General features: G+C 42.9%; 1 protein-coding gene across 7 annotated transcripts in view; it reads left to right on the top strand.

Annotated features, from left to right (window-relative positions):
* Positions 1–5,859, top strand: part of ADD3 (adducin 3) — a 98,546-nt gene extending 92,687 nt beyond the window's left edge. For 3 of the 7 annotated variants that reach the window (XM_030452981.1, XM_030452984.1, XM_030452982.1), the window contains 4 exons: positions 404–493; positions 1,675–1,798; positions 2,729–2,824; positions 3,471–4,128. In XM_030452981.1, the coding sequence (XP_030308841.1) occupies positions 404–493; positions 1,675–1,798; positions 2,729–2,824; positions 3,471–3,769 (609 nt within the window). In that variant the 3' untranslated portion in view covers positions 3,770–4,128. Of the gene's footprint in view, positions 1–403; positions 494–1,674; positions 1,799–2,728; positions 2,825–3,470 lie in introns of all 7 variants that reach the window. The other 4 variants (XM_030452980.1, XM_030452983.1, XM_030452986.1 and 1 more) reach the window with 4 other exon arrangements.
* Positions 5,860–15,008: the final 9,149 nt, after the last annotated feature.

Genomic DNA, 15,008 nt, shown 5'->3' on the forward strand with positions numbered 1-15,008 from the left:
TTGGAGACAAATATGAGATGATCACGGAAGGAAAAACTTTACCAACCTTTGTGATCACAGAGACCTCTGCAATAGCTTAACATGAGTCATTTACTTTGGAGGGATGGAGTGGACAAGTTCAGAGACTGACTATTCCTTGGAGTTTATTTGTAAATGCTGTCTTGCATGAAGTGCAGGAGCTGGGGCTAGGGAGGATATTTGGGAATATTAAAAGAGCTGAGGAACATACGCAGTGCATTTAGAGGTGGATCTTAATTTTTAGGTGCAGCAGCATAGAGCTTGACCTTCCAGTCATTTACTGCTGCTGTGCTACTGGCTTTGCAAAGCTGATGAGCATAGTATCTGTTGAGGGGAAATACCTGTTTCTTAAAAAAAAAAAATCAGCTATGTTTTCTCTGTATAGATAAGGGAGCAAAACCGATACGACCTGAAGACAGCAGGACCCCAGTCTCAGCTGCTTGCTGGGATTGTTGTGGATAAAAAGCCCAGTCCAGTGAGTAGCACAAAATTAATGGATTTACAGATATTTGGGTTGTTTGGCTGCCTGTCTTTAAAACTGATTCTTTTAATGACAGATTTTGGATATGTGTTACGGTTTATTCATGTTTAAAATGCTAGTTTCAAATGGAGAGGTGAATGATAAGTTTGCTTGCCATTAAAGTTAATGAATTAGGTCCCCTGTCTAAGAGCATTTAAGCTAAAGATTGGTGGAATGGTGCCAAAAACAATCTTTTCATTGTTCTGAACTGCTGATAAAGGAGATGATTGAGCCCCTGAAATAACTGAATTTAAAGGGTGGAGTGGGACGGTGTAGAGAACAGCTTTCATTAGAAACAGACATCTTATTGGGAAGGTCTCCAGCTTACCTGTCCACACTCATTTTTTCTTGAATTGAATATACTTATTTTGAAACAGTGCGGATATCACTGATGAGGTTATCTAACAAACTGTGATGGTCTGTAATTTGAATTCTGTAGTTCTAACAGTTTCCAACCATCTGTGGTTTAGTAACTCTATTTCCTCCTTTTGGTTTCCAATATTCATCTGAAGTAACAGTGAATTTGCATATTTATTTCAGGCAAAAAGAATATTTTCCAAATTAATTTTCTTCCAACATGAGAATAATTTTAATTGTGCCTCTGTAAGACTCATCTCAGAAGAGTTCTTCTAGTTAGACTCCTAAACTGGATCATGAATACAGTTACTTTCTTAAAAAAAATTCCTAGTGCTTGGGGCATTTGCAGAAAATATGGGAAACCTTATTTTTTAATCCCTGTTTTTAAAGGACTTTACTTTTCTGAACAATGTACTAGTCCCTGAAATGTAAGCTGTTCAGACAGATCTCTACTCTGAGGCTGTCCCACTTGATAAAAAAAACAAGCAAACAAATAAAGCCAAAAACCCCGATAACCAAAACACACAAACAAAAAAACCCTCAAGAAATGATTGTGCTGCTGCCAGGGGGTAGTGATTTCCATCTCACTAGTCAGTATTCATTACTATGTGAATTCCTATTAAATGGGGTAATTTCTCTCAGGATATATCTCAGTTTCTCTTCTCTACTCCTTGGCAATCTGGTGTCACCAAATGCTGGGAACAAAAAAAGAGGCGCTGACTATGTATAAAGCTTCTGGTTTTTTTGACTGTTAAATTTTGTGGTTTTCTCTTTCCAAGCCAATGCAATTTGAGGATGATGAACATGCACCACCAGCACCACCCAACCCCTTCAGTCATCTCACAGAAAAGGAACTGGAAGAGTACAAGAAAACAGTAGAGCGCAAGCAGCAAGGGTTGGAAGGTCAGTGATGTATTTTTAAAGGTTGGGAGTTATATTTTTATGATGAGTTCATTTTCAGTTTGAAAATACCTACTGTAAAAATGTATACATGCTAATTATTAGCATATGCTGCTGCCAGGTACTTTGGAACTAATCATTCCTTGAGATGGTAGAGTTTTTCTTTAAATATTGTGGGATTTTTTTTTTTTTTTGGCTAGTGCTAAAATTACAGCAATGAAAGTTTTGCAAACAAATGGGGTTGAAAAAAATGCACTTTAACATAATGACTGTTTTGTCAGAATCATAGAATAACGGGTTGGAAGAGCCCATGAATGTCAGCTCGGTTCCAATTCACTACTAAAAGTTGATGTGAAAGTTAGATCAAGTTGCTTAGGTGGGTACTCAGTTGAGCAAAAGTTTAATGAGACATTTGGTCTGGGATTCTTTATCTTTCCTCTGTTGTGCAAAGCTCATCTACTTTCTCTGTTTACATCATCTTCCAATAGTGCTATCCCATAGGAAATTACTAATTCAGTGTTGTCATGTTGTTTGTTTTTTTGGTAACAATAACATTTACTACACATTCTTCTTCACTAATATTGTGTAATAAAATAATTTTTCTGTATATCACATGCAGGGCATAGCACAATGGCTTACTGGAACAGCAAATGGTGAATTACAGCTGGATAAAGCCATGGGGCATGCTACTTAGAATGCAACCCTGCCACTCTTTTTAATGCTTTCTATTACAGAACTAAGATATAATGATTGCTAGCAGATATAATGTGCAAATTATAATTTTGTAGAATTTAACCATGTATTGTGGCTTCTTGGTGTTGTCAGCATGAGCAACACAATATTAACAGAGCTGTAAACCATGTTGTGCTAGCTCTGACATTCTTGCTTGATTTTTACCTTTGCACTGCTACTAATCCAAATCTTGTCCTGCAGATGCTGAACAGGAATTATTCTCAGATGACGCTTCATCTGTCTCACAAATTCAGTCACAAACTCTATCCCCGCAAAATGTCCCAGAAAAATTAGAAGGTATTCCATGCCATTTCTGTACAATCAGTGGCTCTGATAACCTGAGTCATCCACTCTTCTGCTGGATGCTTAAACTTGCATGAAGTCAACTGAGCCAAAAAGAGTCCTCTTTTACCAAACCTGGGTGGGACTCCATCTTTTTCCCAATCTTTCCTAATGCGTAATTCTCACAAACAGGACACAGTGCAGGACATAACTGAAACTTAGATAATAATAAAGTGGAGGAAATATCTATTACGTTTTTGTTTTACTGCAAGCGTTAGGGGTTTTTTTCTGGAGACTTTTCCAACAGTCTAAGAAGGCTTTTGAAACCTATGGAATGGCTCCATTTTCATAAATTAGTCTCTTGCAGTAAAGTGTAATTTTGAGGATGCTTGAAACTGTACATTTACATGCCATATAGGCTGTATTTGTATATACTGTATGAAGCTTAAGCTGTATATGTACCTGGCAGAGATAAGATTAGCTTTTTCAGTGTATTTTCCTTTAATGACATTTTTACAGTACTGTCTGCTTATAACAAGGGGAAAGAAACCCACGTCTTAGCACTTTGGGATTAATTTTTTGGATCACAGACTTCAATACTGTTGGGGTTTTTTTGCATGACAACATGCATAAGTAATTGCAAAATTGTCTGTTCTTTCAGAAGATCATGAAGATCTTTACACACAGAATGCTAACCTAATATCTGTGGAGTTGCCAGTTGTGGTGGTGAATGGCAAGGAAGATGCACATAATGTGGAAGAAGATCTCACCAAGAGGGTCAGTCAGTTAACCACGAGTACTATGGAGAGTGTAGAGATTACAATTAAAAGCTCTGAAAAGATAGAAGAGACCCTTTCCCCTGAAGGGTCACCTTCCAAATCCCCTTCAAAGAAGAAGAAGAAATTCCGCACCCCATCGTTCCTGAAAAAGAGTAAAAAGAAGGAGAAAGTGGAAGTGTAAGTGCAGTTCTGTGGTCATTGCACATTTTTAAACATTTAAGTTGACCATTAACAGCGTAGTGTTAGGGGTGTGCAGTAACTGGACTTTTAACCTAAACAAAAAGGAACTGGAAGCCGTTTTGCTTTAAAAAAACCAAATAAACAGACAAAAAAACCAACAAACAAACTGTCATATTAATTGAAAATTAATTCATCTCACTTAACTGTGTCCAAAATTGCTATGAGGGTTGGAAACATTCATTAGTTTCATGTAGAACTACACTGGCAGGTGCTCAATTACCACCATAGCAAGATCAAATACCATCACAGTATGCAGCAGCAAGTTCTGCTTGGAGTATTTTGCAGACCTTGAAATTTTCATTACAGTTAAAGTCTTTATTAAAGTTACTGTTGAGTGATCATGTGACTTTTTAAAACTGCTGTCTCATTTGGTGACCAGATCATACATTTTTTGTATTGTGATTTTGATCATGTAATTTATGTTTCTGTACCCCTGTTTGAGTGGGTGCATATTAACAGCACACCTTTAAATCTTTTTTAAGATTAGATCATATAGAATTATTATACACTGGCACATAATATTAGGGGTAAAACTGTGTAAGAGAAAGTTTATTTGGAATTATACAAAATGTCTAAGGAATTCCATTCTTCAATAACTTTTTTGCCAAATATTTCATTTTAGTGAAATATAATTTTTGAAGACTTCTTTTTTATTCTATCAGTTGGGGAGGGAACCCTTATTTTTCAAGAAAGGGGATTTTATACACGGAACATTGATAATTTAGTTTAACTGGCAAAACAAAAAGGAGATTTTATATGTTCAAATGTTTGTATACCACTCAGTATAAAGGTATTATAAGCATGTGAACCAAGCATTTAATAGTAGAGTGTATTTAAGAATGCTTGGTTTAGAGTATACTTAAATATAATTCAGGAATCCAGGGACCTAAAAAGCAAAGGGTAAAAGCGTATGAAATTGAACTGGATTCATGTTTTAAAATTACTTGTGAGGTTTTTTTTTCTTTCATGATATTGCTAATTAATGAAGAAAAATAATCTCGTAACATAACCAAATGAAGGAAACAAAACTGTTAAAAGGGAAAGTGAAATAGTAAGAAAATAGGAGGAGACAAAGAAAGTAAAAGCTTGGTGATTATTTTTTTTAAATATATGATATGGATTGTGGGATATTTTTAGTAAGTCAGCAAAGTGATTTTTCATAAAATTCCATATTAGATGTTCTACATAATTTGTATGGATTCATACAGAGTGCAACACTTTGGTTTTTTCTTTGCTTTCATTTGAATCGTAAAAGGGTCTCATGAGTCTGTGTTGTCCTTTGGATGAACCCAGAGGAAATCAGAGCCTAGTGCCATGGGTAAGGGTGGTGCTGCCACTTTACTCATTTTTGCTGATATTGTCATTTTAGTACTTTTACTGTATTGTAAATACAAACAAAACATAGAAATTAACATAGGGTTTTCTTCGCTGTGTCAGATTGTCTGTAAATCAGTCATCACAATAGGAAGTACATTTTAAAGATCCATGTGATTCCCAAATTGCCAGTTGAAATATTATACAATATATAATTGTTAAATATGGCTGGAGAGTGGTTTGGCATGCAAAAATGTTGATTATAGCATGTTTGGGGGCTGGTTAGCTTTGACTGTGTAAGTGTGATAATGCGATGTTGGAATGGATCCTGGAAACAATTTTCTAGCTCTCACTAAATACTGGAATCAGTGTTTTTAATCATAGTGAAAACTTTCAGTTGCTTACTTTGTTTTTTATGTTCTACATTGTTTGTGTTGTATTACAACATATGTAGAAACAGTAACCTGTGAACTACGCTTTTCATAACTTTTTTAAAAATATATCTGAATGAATGCAATGTGCATAAATATTTTTTAAAATGCAACCGTGAACTATTTGCACCTTTTGCTAATGCCTCTATTTACTTGCTTTGGCATAAAGAATGAGCCAGCCAACTCTTGTGTCCTGTGGAAAATATATAAATGTTATCTGAAATTGCTCATAGATGTAATGCTAATTAATGTTAAATCACAAATAAACAGTATTTTAAATAGATAGGTTTTGTTTAGCAGCCTTATGTTCATATAGTGCTCTTTTATCTCTCTCGCTTGTAGAAAAGATGCTTTGATTATGCACATAATTTCTCAAGAATTTATTCTGAAGATGGCTTCTTGCTTTTGCTACTTCTGAAAGCTATGCAAGAGTCTGATTTTACCAGAGAACAGTTTTTTTGTCTCTCAGATCCTGGAGATGGAAGAGGAAGATCCTGTTGTAAAGTGTTGCTGCGTTATCAGGCAGTTGTTTGCATCCCAGTTGAGTTTGTGCTACAGGATGTCCTCTCCCAGGGGATCTTTCCCCATCTTCTTGGTCTGTGTCTTCTGCTCTGCAGTATGACAGCATGAGACAGAGGACTCAAGTGGTTTAAGTGCTGTGTAAGTACTGAGCAAGGAAATTATAATTTTTTAATTTTTTTTTCTAATGAAAACATAGGGCTTTTTTGTAGGGAAGACTTTTATTGCAAAGTTATTTGAAGACATCTGTGTCGTGCCCTGCCAGCAAATGGTATGCCTCTGAGTCTCTGAAGTGTTATGTTTTTATAGCTATATCAACTCCATGAGATATCTTTAAGGACTTCAACAAATGTTTATTTTCATTGTCCTTCCACAAATCAGCCTTTTGTTTCTGTTTACAGGAAAGTCAAAATCCAGCCCTCTAAGTCTGGTGACAGTTTCATGAACTCAGTCCCTGTGTGGGAGGATAATTTTGGTTCAGCATTTCAAATAAATCTTAACCAAGATTCCAGTAACTTTCGTACTATCATTTGTCTCCAGGAGCATCTAGAGTCCGCTTAGTGCTGCTCTAATATGAAAGAGAACACTATATGCACATGGAGGGGCTTACACTGTAAGGCTAAGTGCATCTATAGTTCTCTTCTTTGGCAATCTCTTTATTCCCAAGAGTGGATGAACCACAACAGACCCTACCTTTTCATTTAGATCTTATTCTTTCATGGTGTTGCAAGAAGAATCTGAGACTATGCAAGCCTGGAAATAAAGTAGATGTTCATAACAGGGATAACATATATTAAGGCTTATCTCTTGGGACATTGAGCTTCAAAGGGGATCTTTGACACAATAGGGAATAATTAATTATTACCATTAGGATGCTTAACCTAAGAAAGAGTGATATAGAGAAGAAGCCATAAGGAATACATCCAAGCTACCACCCAAGAACCTTACAAAGAAGAAAACAACAACAAACAAGCCACTTCTGTCTTTGTGGCCATCTGAAAATCTGTGTTGTGGTCCAGGTGATCGCTTGTTGAATTCCTTCACAGACTCTTACCTGTTCTGGACATGATTGTTATCTAGAAAAAGAGATTTTTTTAATTTCCAAAAACTGCATAGCAAGGTATACTTTAGATCAGGCTTTAGATGCTGTGAGGAGACAGGGTGATGTCATGGTAAAGGCTGTGGGAGGACATTTTGACCAATATTTTCCTCCCTTTCTGGTTTAGCTCATAGCGTAGATTGTTGTTTTCTCATGCTCAGTCGTTGAGGATTTTTTTATTTTCTGCGTGTCCAGTTTGAGTTTTCAGTGTTTCAGCCTGTGGAAACTTCCCAAATATGATGTAATGCAAAGTAGCCAAGGACAGGGAGAAAGGGCCACTGTGTCCCAGACTGGGCACACGAGTCTGATATAAAAATGTGACATGAGCACTGATATTCTTCCTCTCCCCTCCTGCAAATTGGCAGGAAAATGCATCCCCTAGCCCACGGGATCCAGGCTGTTCAATGAGGTGGAGGACTCATTGAAAAACACTAATTAGAGAGTGCCTGGTGATGTGTGTGCAGGCAGCTGGGGCACAAGCAGCCTGTCTGAGGACATCACCTTGTGCACAGCTGGGAGGGTGTTCAGTGGTGAAGGGTGCTTCTGACATTTATCTGTCACAGAGCCTGTAAAAATTCCTATTTTTAGAGACTTGCAGATTGGCTCAACTTGCACAGACCCTTAGAGGAGCAGTAGAAAGCATATCCTCAGTATAAAGGTTGCTCAGCCCTTTGCAGAATTTCTAATCTCAGTTGCAAAGCCAGCAGCAATTTAGGTTTTTAAGAGAAAAGATCTGCCAGAATGTCATGTGGAGAAACTTGAGTATTTCTACTCGTTCTTCAGCCTCGTTCTTCAGAAGTTTTTGATTCTATTAGCTTTGCGTTTTATGCATTCAGCCAGGACGTGCAAACACATCCAAGCAGTTGTCACTTGGACCAGCACACAGCATGGCAAGTTTCAATCAAGTTTGATCAACTGGTAAGTGAACAAAACTGGCAAAAAGCTGGATGATGAGGACTGAAGGGCAAACCTGCACCCAGCTTATGCCTTCAGCCCTGTTTGTGCAGCCCAACTCTGGTATTGCCCATGTAGGTTTTTAATTCTCTAAACAGAGCACTACCTCAGCAGTTGTGGGAGCTACATAGGGGAATTATGCTGAGCCAGGGGGAGGAAATATTTCCTTGGATGAGTTCTTGAAGTCCCTTTATGACTGACTGCACCGTTCTTCATTCTGTGTCTGCGGGGAGCAATGCAAATTGGAGAGTTCACACTCTGAAGTTGTGGTTGGGAGTCCCAGAGTCAAACACAGCCTTTGAGAGGTGAAAATCCAAGCGGCCTTTAGATGGCATCAGACCTTCACGTTTGCTGCTGCCTTTCCCTGCATTTGGAAAGGCACTAACAAAGAGCTTTCAAAGAAAGTATTTTGGAGATTTTGAGGGCTTTATTCCAGTTCCAGGGCAGCCAGATGAAAGCAGACATCTGGCTGTCAGAGTCATTTTCTTTATTGATTCATTTAAAAATCCAGCACTGGAGCAGGCTGTGTCTGGGAGACAAGACTCCTCCACTCCCCTCAGTCCTTTTGCAACTAGCTAAGAATGTTGTTTGGGTTTTTTTTGTTTGGGTTTTTAGCTTGTAAATTCACTCCGTTGAGCAGAAGAGTATCCTTATGTTCAATGTTTTCTCTCTAGGAGCCTTATCCACTGGCCAGAGGGATCTCTGTGTTTCTGGATGCTTGGTGCAGAAGTGCCAGAAGACCCCAGTGGGAGGTGTGGAGGGAGGACAGGACTGAGAAGCCACAGAGGGTCAGGACAGAGCTTTGCTGATCTCCCCCTTGGGTGAGCTGTGGGTGCATGAATGGAGAAACGGAAACCACAGCAGCTGCGTCTCGCGGAACCTCCACATTGTAGGAAGGTATTTAAAAATACTAGAAAAACCTCCTGCTTTGGAAGTTCAACAGTTTGGAGTACTAAATTGCCATCTCTCTTTAAAGGAGACTGCCCACCCATTTGTGTCTGCTTGCTCTTCAGCAGATAAATTCTGCCAAAGGCACCCTTGGCATCTTGCTCTACACTGAGCTTCATGTTGTTGGAGGCTGAGGGCAGGGTCTCAGGAAGTATCACTCCATGCTCACCTTCCTCTTGGGCTTTTCTCCAGGTGTCCTCCCTTTGTCTGTATGGGAAACATACTGGGAAAGTTGGGCATTCATTCTGCTTTGCTTTTTTTTCTGTATTAGTCAAACCTGGTAAGTGAAAGACTTGACTGTGTTGTTAACTGCTGAGGATGGAAAATCACAGAGAGGGAAAGCAAGGGATAGTGGTGGATATAGATACATTATTATATTTTCAAATATATATTATAGATCTATAATACAGTCATTGTGTTACCTACTTTTATTCCTCTCATATATGGTAGGCAAAAGGACTCTTTCAGTCTCCAAAAGGGAAAAATACACGTTTGGCTTTTTGAGAGTGGAAGGTGTTGTCTGTGTGTTTCTTATTTAGGATCTGCCTGTGCATGAGGCACATGAAGGAAAAATGATGGCTGGAAGCACTTGCAGCATGTGTTTCGCAGAACTTGCTTTTCAGTCTGTCTTGCCTGACTTTTCTAATTTCTCTTTCCTATCCCTGGTCAACATTTGAACTGGATTGAACTTGGGGAAAGAAAACCAAAGGCTTTGGCTCACAAGAAACAGATGTTTTACCCTTTCACTCTTTGGGGGTGACATCAGTGCATCTCTATCATGCAGATTCTCAGCTTGAAGCTTTAAAATCAAGCTGTGCCATGGGCTGAAGAAGGAAAATACAGATTTTTATCCCAGCAGAGCCCCAGATGATGTTTCATACAGGGTCTGACCATGCGACAAGGTAAGTGCCCAGGGTCACTGTCACAGCCTGTGATGCTGTGACCTGGAGCTGGTGCACACCTGCCAGGTCAGTGGGCAGAGGCAGCAGGGAGGTGAAGGCTCCATTCACCACCCCCGTGTCTGCATCTCCTGCTCTCTCCTGGTGAAGCTCTGGCCAGTGTAGGGAGCATTGCTCAGGGGTCTAGCCCAGGTGAGTAGAGACTCAGCCCCTCTTGGCATTACATCTGTTTGGCCACCCCAGATGGGAGCCAAGCCCACCCTGATGCCCACCCTGCTCCACCAGCTGTGCTGAGTTGGGTGGCAGGGGATACACGTTGGCTCTGATGGAGTGATGGGAACTGGGGCCAAATCCTGGTGCCTGGCCTGGTGGGGGCCCCAACACCAATGCTGTGGGGCTGCTCTCTGCTGTTTGATGCCTCCTTTTTCCTCCTGTCCTCTTCAACCAAAGACATGAAGTGAAAAACTTTTCTTTTTCAGTTGTGTGAGAATGGCTGCACAGCAACACTGCAAAAAGGGGTGGTGGTGGTGAGATCAATCAGGGACTGAATTGGTGCTGTCGTACACACAAAAGGTTCCCACCACACTTGTGCAGGGCTGGTGCTTCCTCTGCAAGTGTCTCCTCAGACTGTGCTTCATTTTCTCATCGTTAGGATACTGCCAGAGTTTCTGCAGGGGGGGGTTGTGAACCCAATGCCAGTGTTACTGTCCATGGCTGGCACTCAGTACTGGACCTTGAACATTCCTTGCCAGCCCAGGGTGTTTGCACCATGAGTGCTGAGTGCTGAGCTCTGCTCTCACTGTGTGCTGAAGCTATTCCTTCAGGCTCATTTTTTAACTCTTGCATTTAAATTTTGCCAGGGAGATGGCAGTGGTGGGCACTGAGCGACATTTCACTGAACTTCCTGGGGAGACTTTGTTTTGGAGGACTTTGGGACCAGGGAAGTGGATGTGTTGGTTTTGGGTGTTCTCCAGGGATGAGCACCTCCCCTGGAAGTACTACTGTTAGTTGTGGGCTGCTACGGCCACACAGGGAAGGGGATGTCCCCTCCTGGCTTTGTGTCCTTGTGTCCCCACGTTTGGAGGGAGTGTTCATGTCAATCCCAGGTGGCATCGTGGAGGCAAGGGGACAGTGACTGGCGTGAGAGATTTCATCCCAGCTGTGTCAGAGCTTCCTGGCCCTTCACTGGCCAGAGGAGTCAGGTGCTGCTGAAGGTCATTCCCAAGGCTCCATGTCACTCCAGGGGGAGATACCCAGTAGTCAGCAGTGCTGAAGGATCCTGCACCTTTCTGCCTCACCAGCTTCAGTGTCCTAACTTCCAGGCCCTTTTCCTTTTGCATTGGCAGCAGTAGCTTGGTGTGACCCCATGTCTCTGCGCCCTGCTATAGCTTTTGCAGATTTCTAATTTGCAAATGTTATTTTCAAAAACTAAACTTTGTGCTCCAGGTCGTCAAGACAGCAAGTAGCTAAGCTCTGTCAGGAATAACTGAAATGCTCTGGGGTGGTGGCACTGCCCTGGGCACAGCTCTGCCTGATGCCCGGCAGATGCTGGCAGCTGGTGCTGGGTTTGATCTTTGGCACGTCAGCTGCTGGCTGCTCTCTGACCTCCTTGCCAGGCAGGGCACTCATCCCTCTCCTCCCAAAGGTACAGAAAGTTCAAACACTGCCTAAAATGAGGTGCTTGAATTAACAGCCTGATTTTTCTCCAAGGGCTGAGCGTGCAGAAGAGCAGGATGCTCGCTCAGCCCTGGGTTTCATGCATCAAAGACAAAATAACGCCTCTGGGGGTTTGCTTTGCAGAGGGCTCAGCACCAGGGGGCTGAGCTGCAGAGGGAGAAAAGCAGCCCCCAAAACCCAGCAGCATGGCAATGGGCTGTTCCACCTGAGAACCCTGTGGGGATTGAGTTTCCAAGTGAACATCCCGGCAGTGGAGCCCTTTCCCTCTTCTCCGTGCCCCCGCGGACATGGGGAAGGGGAGTCTGCTGGGATGAGTGGTTTTCTGTGTCCAGGGTGTTGAGGGCAGCTAATTAACCCTTAATGAACGTGCCTTAGTGTTAAGGGTCTCTGAGTGTCAGGGGTGGTGCAGGGACCTGCCCCTGCATGTCTCACAAGCTGGTGCTGGATGCAGTGACATTAGGGCTTCAAGTCCCGATGGCCACATGGTGGGATAAAGCAGCTGGTGGGATGTCACCTCCTTCGTTTTCCCTCTGTCCTGACAGCTGAATAACAGATGGTCTACAGGCTTTCAAAACTCCGTTAAAGTTGTGTAAGCTCAGCCTGGGCCTTCCTGTGAGGTAGCTTGCTTTTAAAATACTTCTTATAAATCTTAGCTCTGACCCGAGGTGGTAGAGTGGCCTAGTCTTGCCATGGCACCATTGCCTGTGTGTTGGTGGCCATCAGGGTGCTGCTCCATGTCTGCCTGCAGGCTCCTGGGGTGTGAAAGCCTGCTCCCTTGGACAGCAAAGCCCAAACATCAAACTTGAGTAAAAAATTGCAGCCAGAGACGTGAGAAAACTGGAAAATAAATGCATTTAATACATTCAGTTGCAAATGCAATGGCATGGTGTGTCCCCCTCAGCCAGACCTCGCACTAAAAACCTTCAGCCTGAAGCCCAGAAGGGTGATGAAATGGAGGGTGTTTTCCATCCTGCTCCTTGTATACCAGCTGCCAGGGTATGGGATGGAGGTGGGAAGGTGGTGGCAGCTTGTGAGCCTTTATCAGGCTTGGTTATCTGGCAGCATCTCATGGCTCTGCAGCACGAGCGACCCATGCAGAGCCATCTGTGGGCAAAACAAGAGCCTGGAAGGGTGGGGTGGGTTAACACAGCTCAGACTCTGCTCTGCCCCCTCTGTGTGGGGGGTGTGGATGGGTACCTGGGCAGGTGCTGCCCTGGGGCCTCAGAGGTGCTCCAAAGGCCCCAGTCCTTCCCGAGTTACATCTTTGTTGGGTGCCAAAAATTCCTGACAGGAGATGGTGTGAACATACTGCAGCAGCTGCAGTTTGTATACGGTGCTTTGCCCTTGGGTGTCAGACATTTCCAGCCCTGATTGTTCTGCAGGTGGATGGACAAGATGAAAGAGCTGGCTGTCAAATCCACTCAGCAGAAAGGGAATGTGGGGCAATAGCTCCCTACCAATTTCTTATTCCAGTGGCTTTAAACATCCTTCCTTCTCTAGTGGGCAGCAGCAAAATGTTGTCAGTACTTAACTCCTTCCATCTGGCTACAGAGCTCTCTCAAACACCAATGCCTATTATTACATATATTAAGTATATTTGTATATACGTATTACATATGCTAATTATACCTACAGAGGCATTAAATAATTTACCTCGCCTGGCTTCATTTTTATTTTAAAGTTAGTAAGAGTCAACATTCAACCAGCATTAGGAACATGTATAAATAATTAGAGTTTATTTAGATTTATTCAACAGTGTTTATGTCTAATAAGCAATCACATCCACTTAAGCATTGATCTCCTGTGTGTCACCTACATGTGACTGTTCACCTTCAGCTGGAGCAGCTGGTTCTTCCTGGATTTATTTAATGAGACCAACTGCATGAGACCTGGAAGAGGCAGATCAGGGAGATTTTGCTCTGCCACGGTTCGGGTTATGGGGGAATATTTGGGTATCGGAGTAATTTTCTTATAACCAGATGTTTTGGGCTGATTTGGGTGAAATGCCTGTGGCACCAGCCATTCACTGGGGGCCACTGAGTCTTTCACAAACACTTCAAGGCCTAACAGTGTCCCATCCCCTTGTTTACACTGAGCTTTGTGCAGACAGGGGGAACAAGGGAGAATAGAATATTCTTGATGATTTTCTTACACTGGGCATTTCAGGCTTAACTGCTAAGGTACACACATGAAAGTCTTTGCTTTTCCTTTCAGCCTCTTCCTCCAATTTAACCTTTGTGGGTGCTGGTGTGACCCCCATGATGTGAACACCATCGTGTGCTGCACAGGGCATCCAATGTGTCTGGAGCGATCAGTATGTTTTACAGCATCTTTACCTGTGTGAAAATAATCTTGTCTGAGCCTTCAAGGTTTGGAGGGTTCCTGTGAGCAGGCCAAAGGCTCCTGTGGAGCAGGCAGGGCTCCCAGCTGGCACCTCTGTTCCCTGAGGCTGGATGTGGTGCTGGTTCACTTCCCATCCACCAAGGTTTGGTGCTTGCCATCTGGACTGGCTGCCTACATCTCCTGGGCTTCTTTTAAAATATGGCACGTGATGTGCAGGGAGGTAAAGGGCCCCTTGGCCAGGAGCACAGCAAAAGCTGCCCCAGCAGCACTACCAAACCTCTGCCCACTCCTGCCTCTGCTCCTGCCCTGGGGAAACAACACCAGGGTGCAACTCACCACTGTGTCACCTCTGCACAAGAGAAAAAACATGAGCAATGAGGATGTGCAGTAAGTCACAAACAGCTCCCAGACAGTTGATGGGGAGGAGTGAGGTTTGCTGTGGCATTGCCTGCTCTGAAATGTGCTCAGGCTGCAGCTCTCTGGGAATGGGGGGACCTACCCAAACCCACCTGCCAATAGGCTCTCCCATCCAGGGAGGAAACAAACACTGAGGGTGCTGTGCAGCTCTTCACCAACACCAATGCAGAGCTTTTAGCATGGTGAACCTTGGGGAAAGCTGGCAAGCAGCCTGTGCCCATCCACCCAGGGTCCAGCTCTGGACAGGCTGCCCCTGGCAGTGGAACCACATCCCAGAGACCCCCCGAGGCCCCGGGCTGAGCACTTCCCAGCAAACCTGTCCCACCAAGCTGACTCCTTTTCCACTTCTGGGTGGGATACAGAACACCCACCCCATTGTTCAGGGCCGTCCTCTAGAAGTTTATAAATAAACCCCATTTCCCTGCTGGCTTTGTGCTTTTCCATTTTGACGCACCCTCGATTTCCTCCTGTTCCAGAGTTTTAAACAAACAGCCCCTTCTCCTCCTTGTTGTTTGTTTGCTTCCTCTCAGCTTGTGTCCAATGGGCAGCTGTGGCATGCCCTGTGCTGGGGTGCAGCCT

Source organism: Calypte anna, chromosome 6, assembly GCF_003957555.1.
Source record: "Calypte anna isolate BGI_N300 chromosome 6, bCalAnn1_v1.p, whole genome shotgun sequence".
Classification (NCBI taxonomy): domain Eukaryota; kingdom Metazoa; phylum Chordata; class Aves; order Apodiformes; family Trochilidae; genus Calypte; species Calypte anna.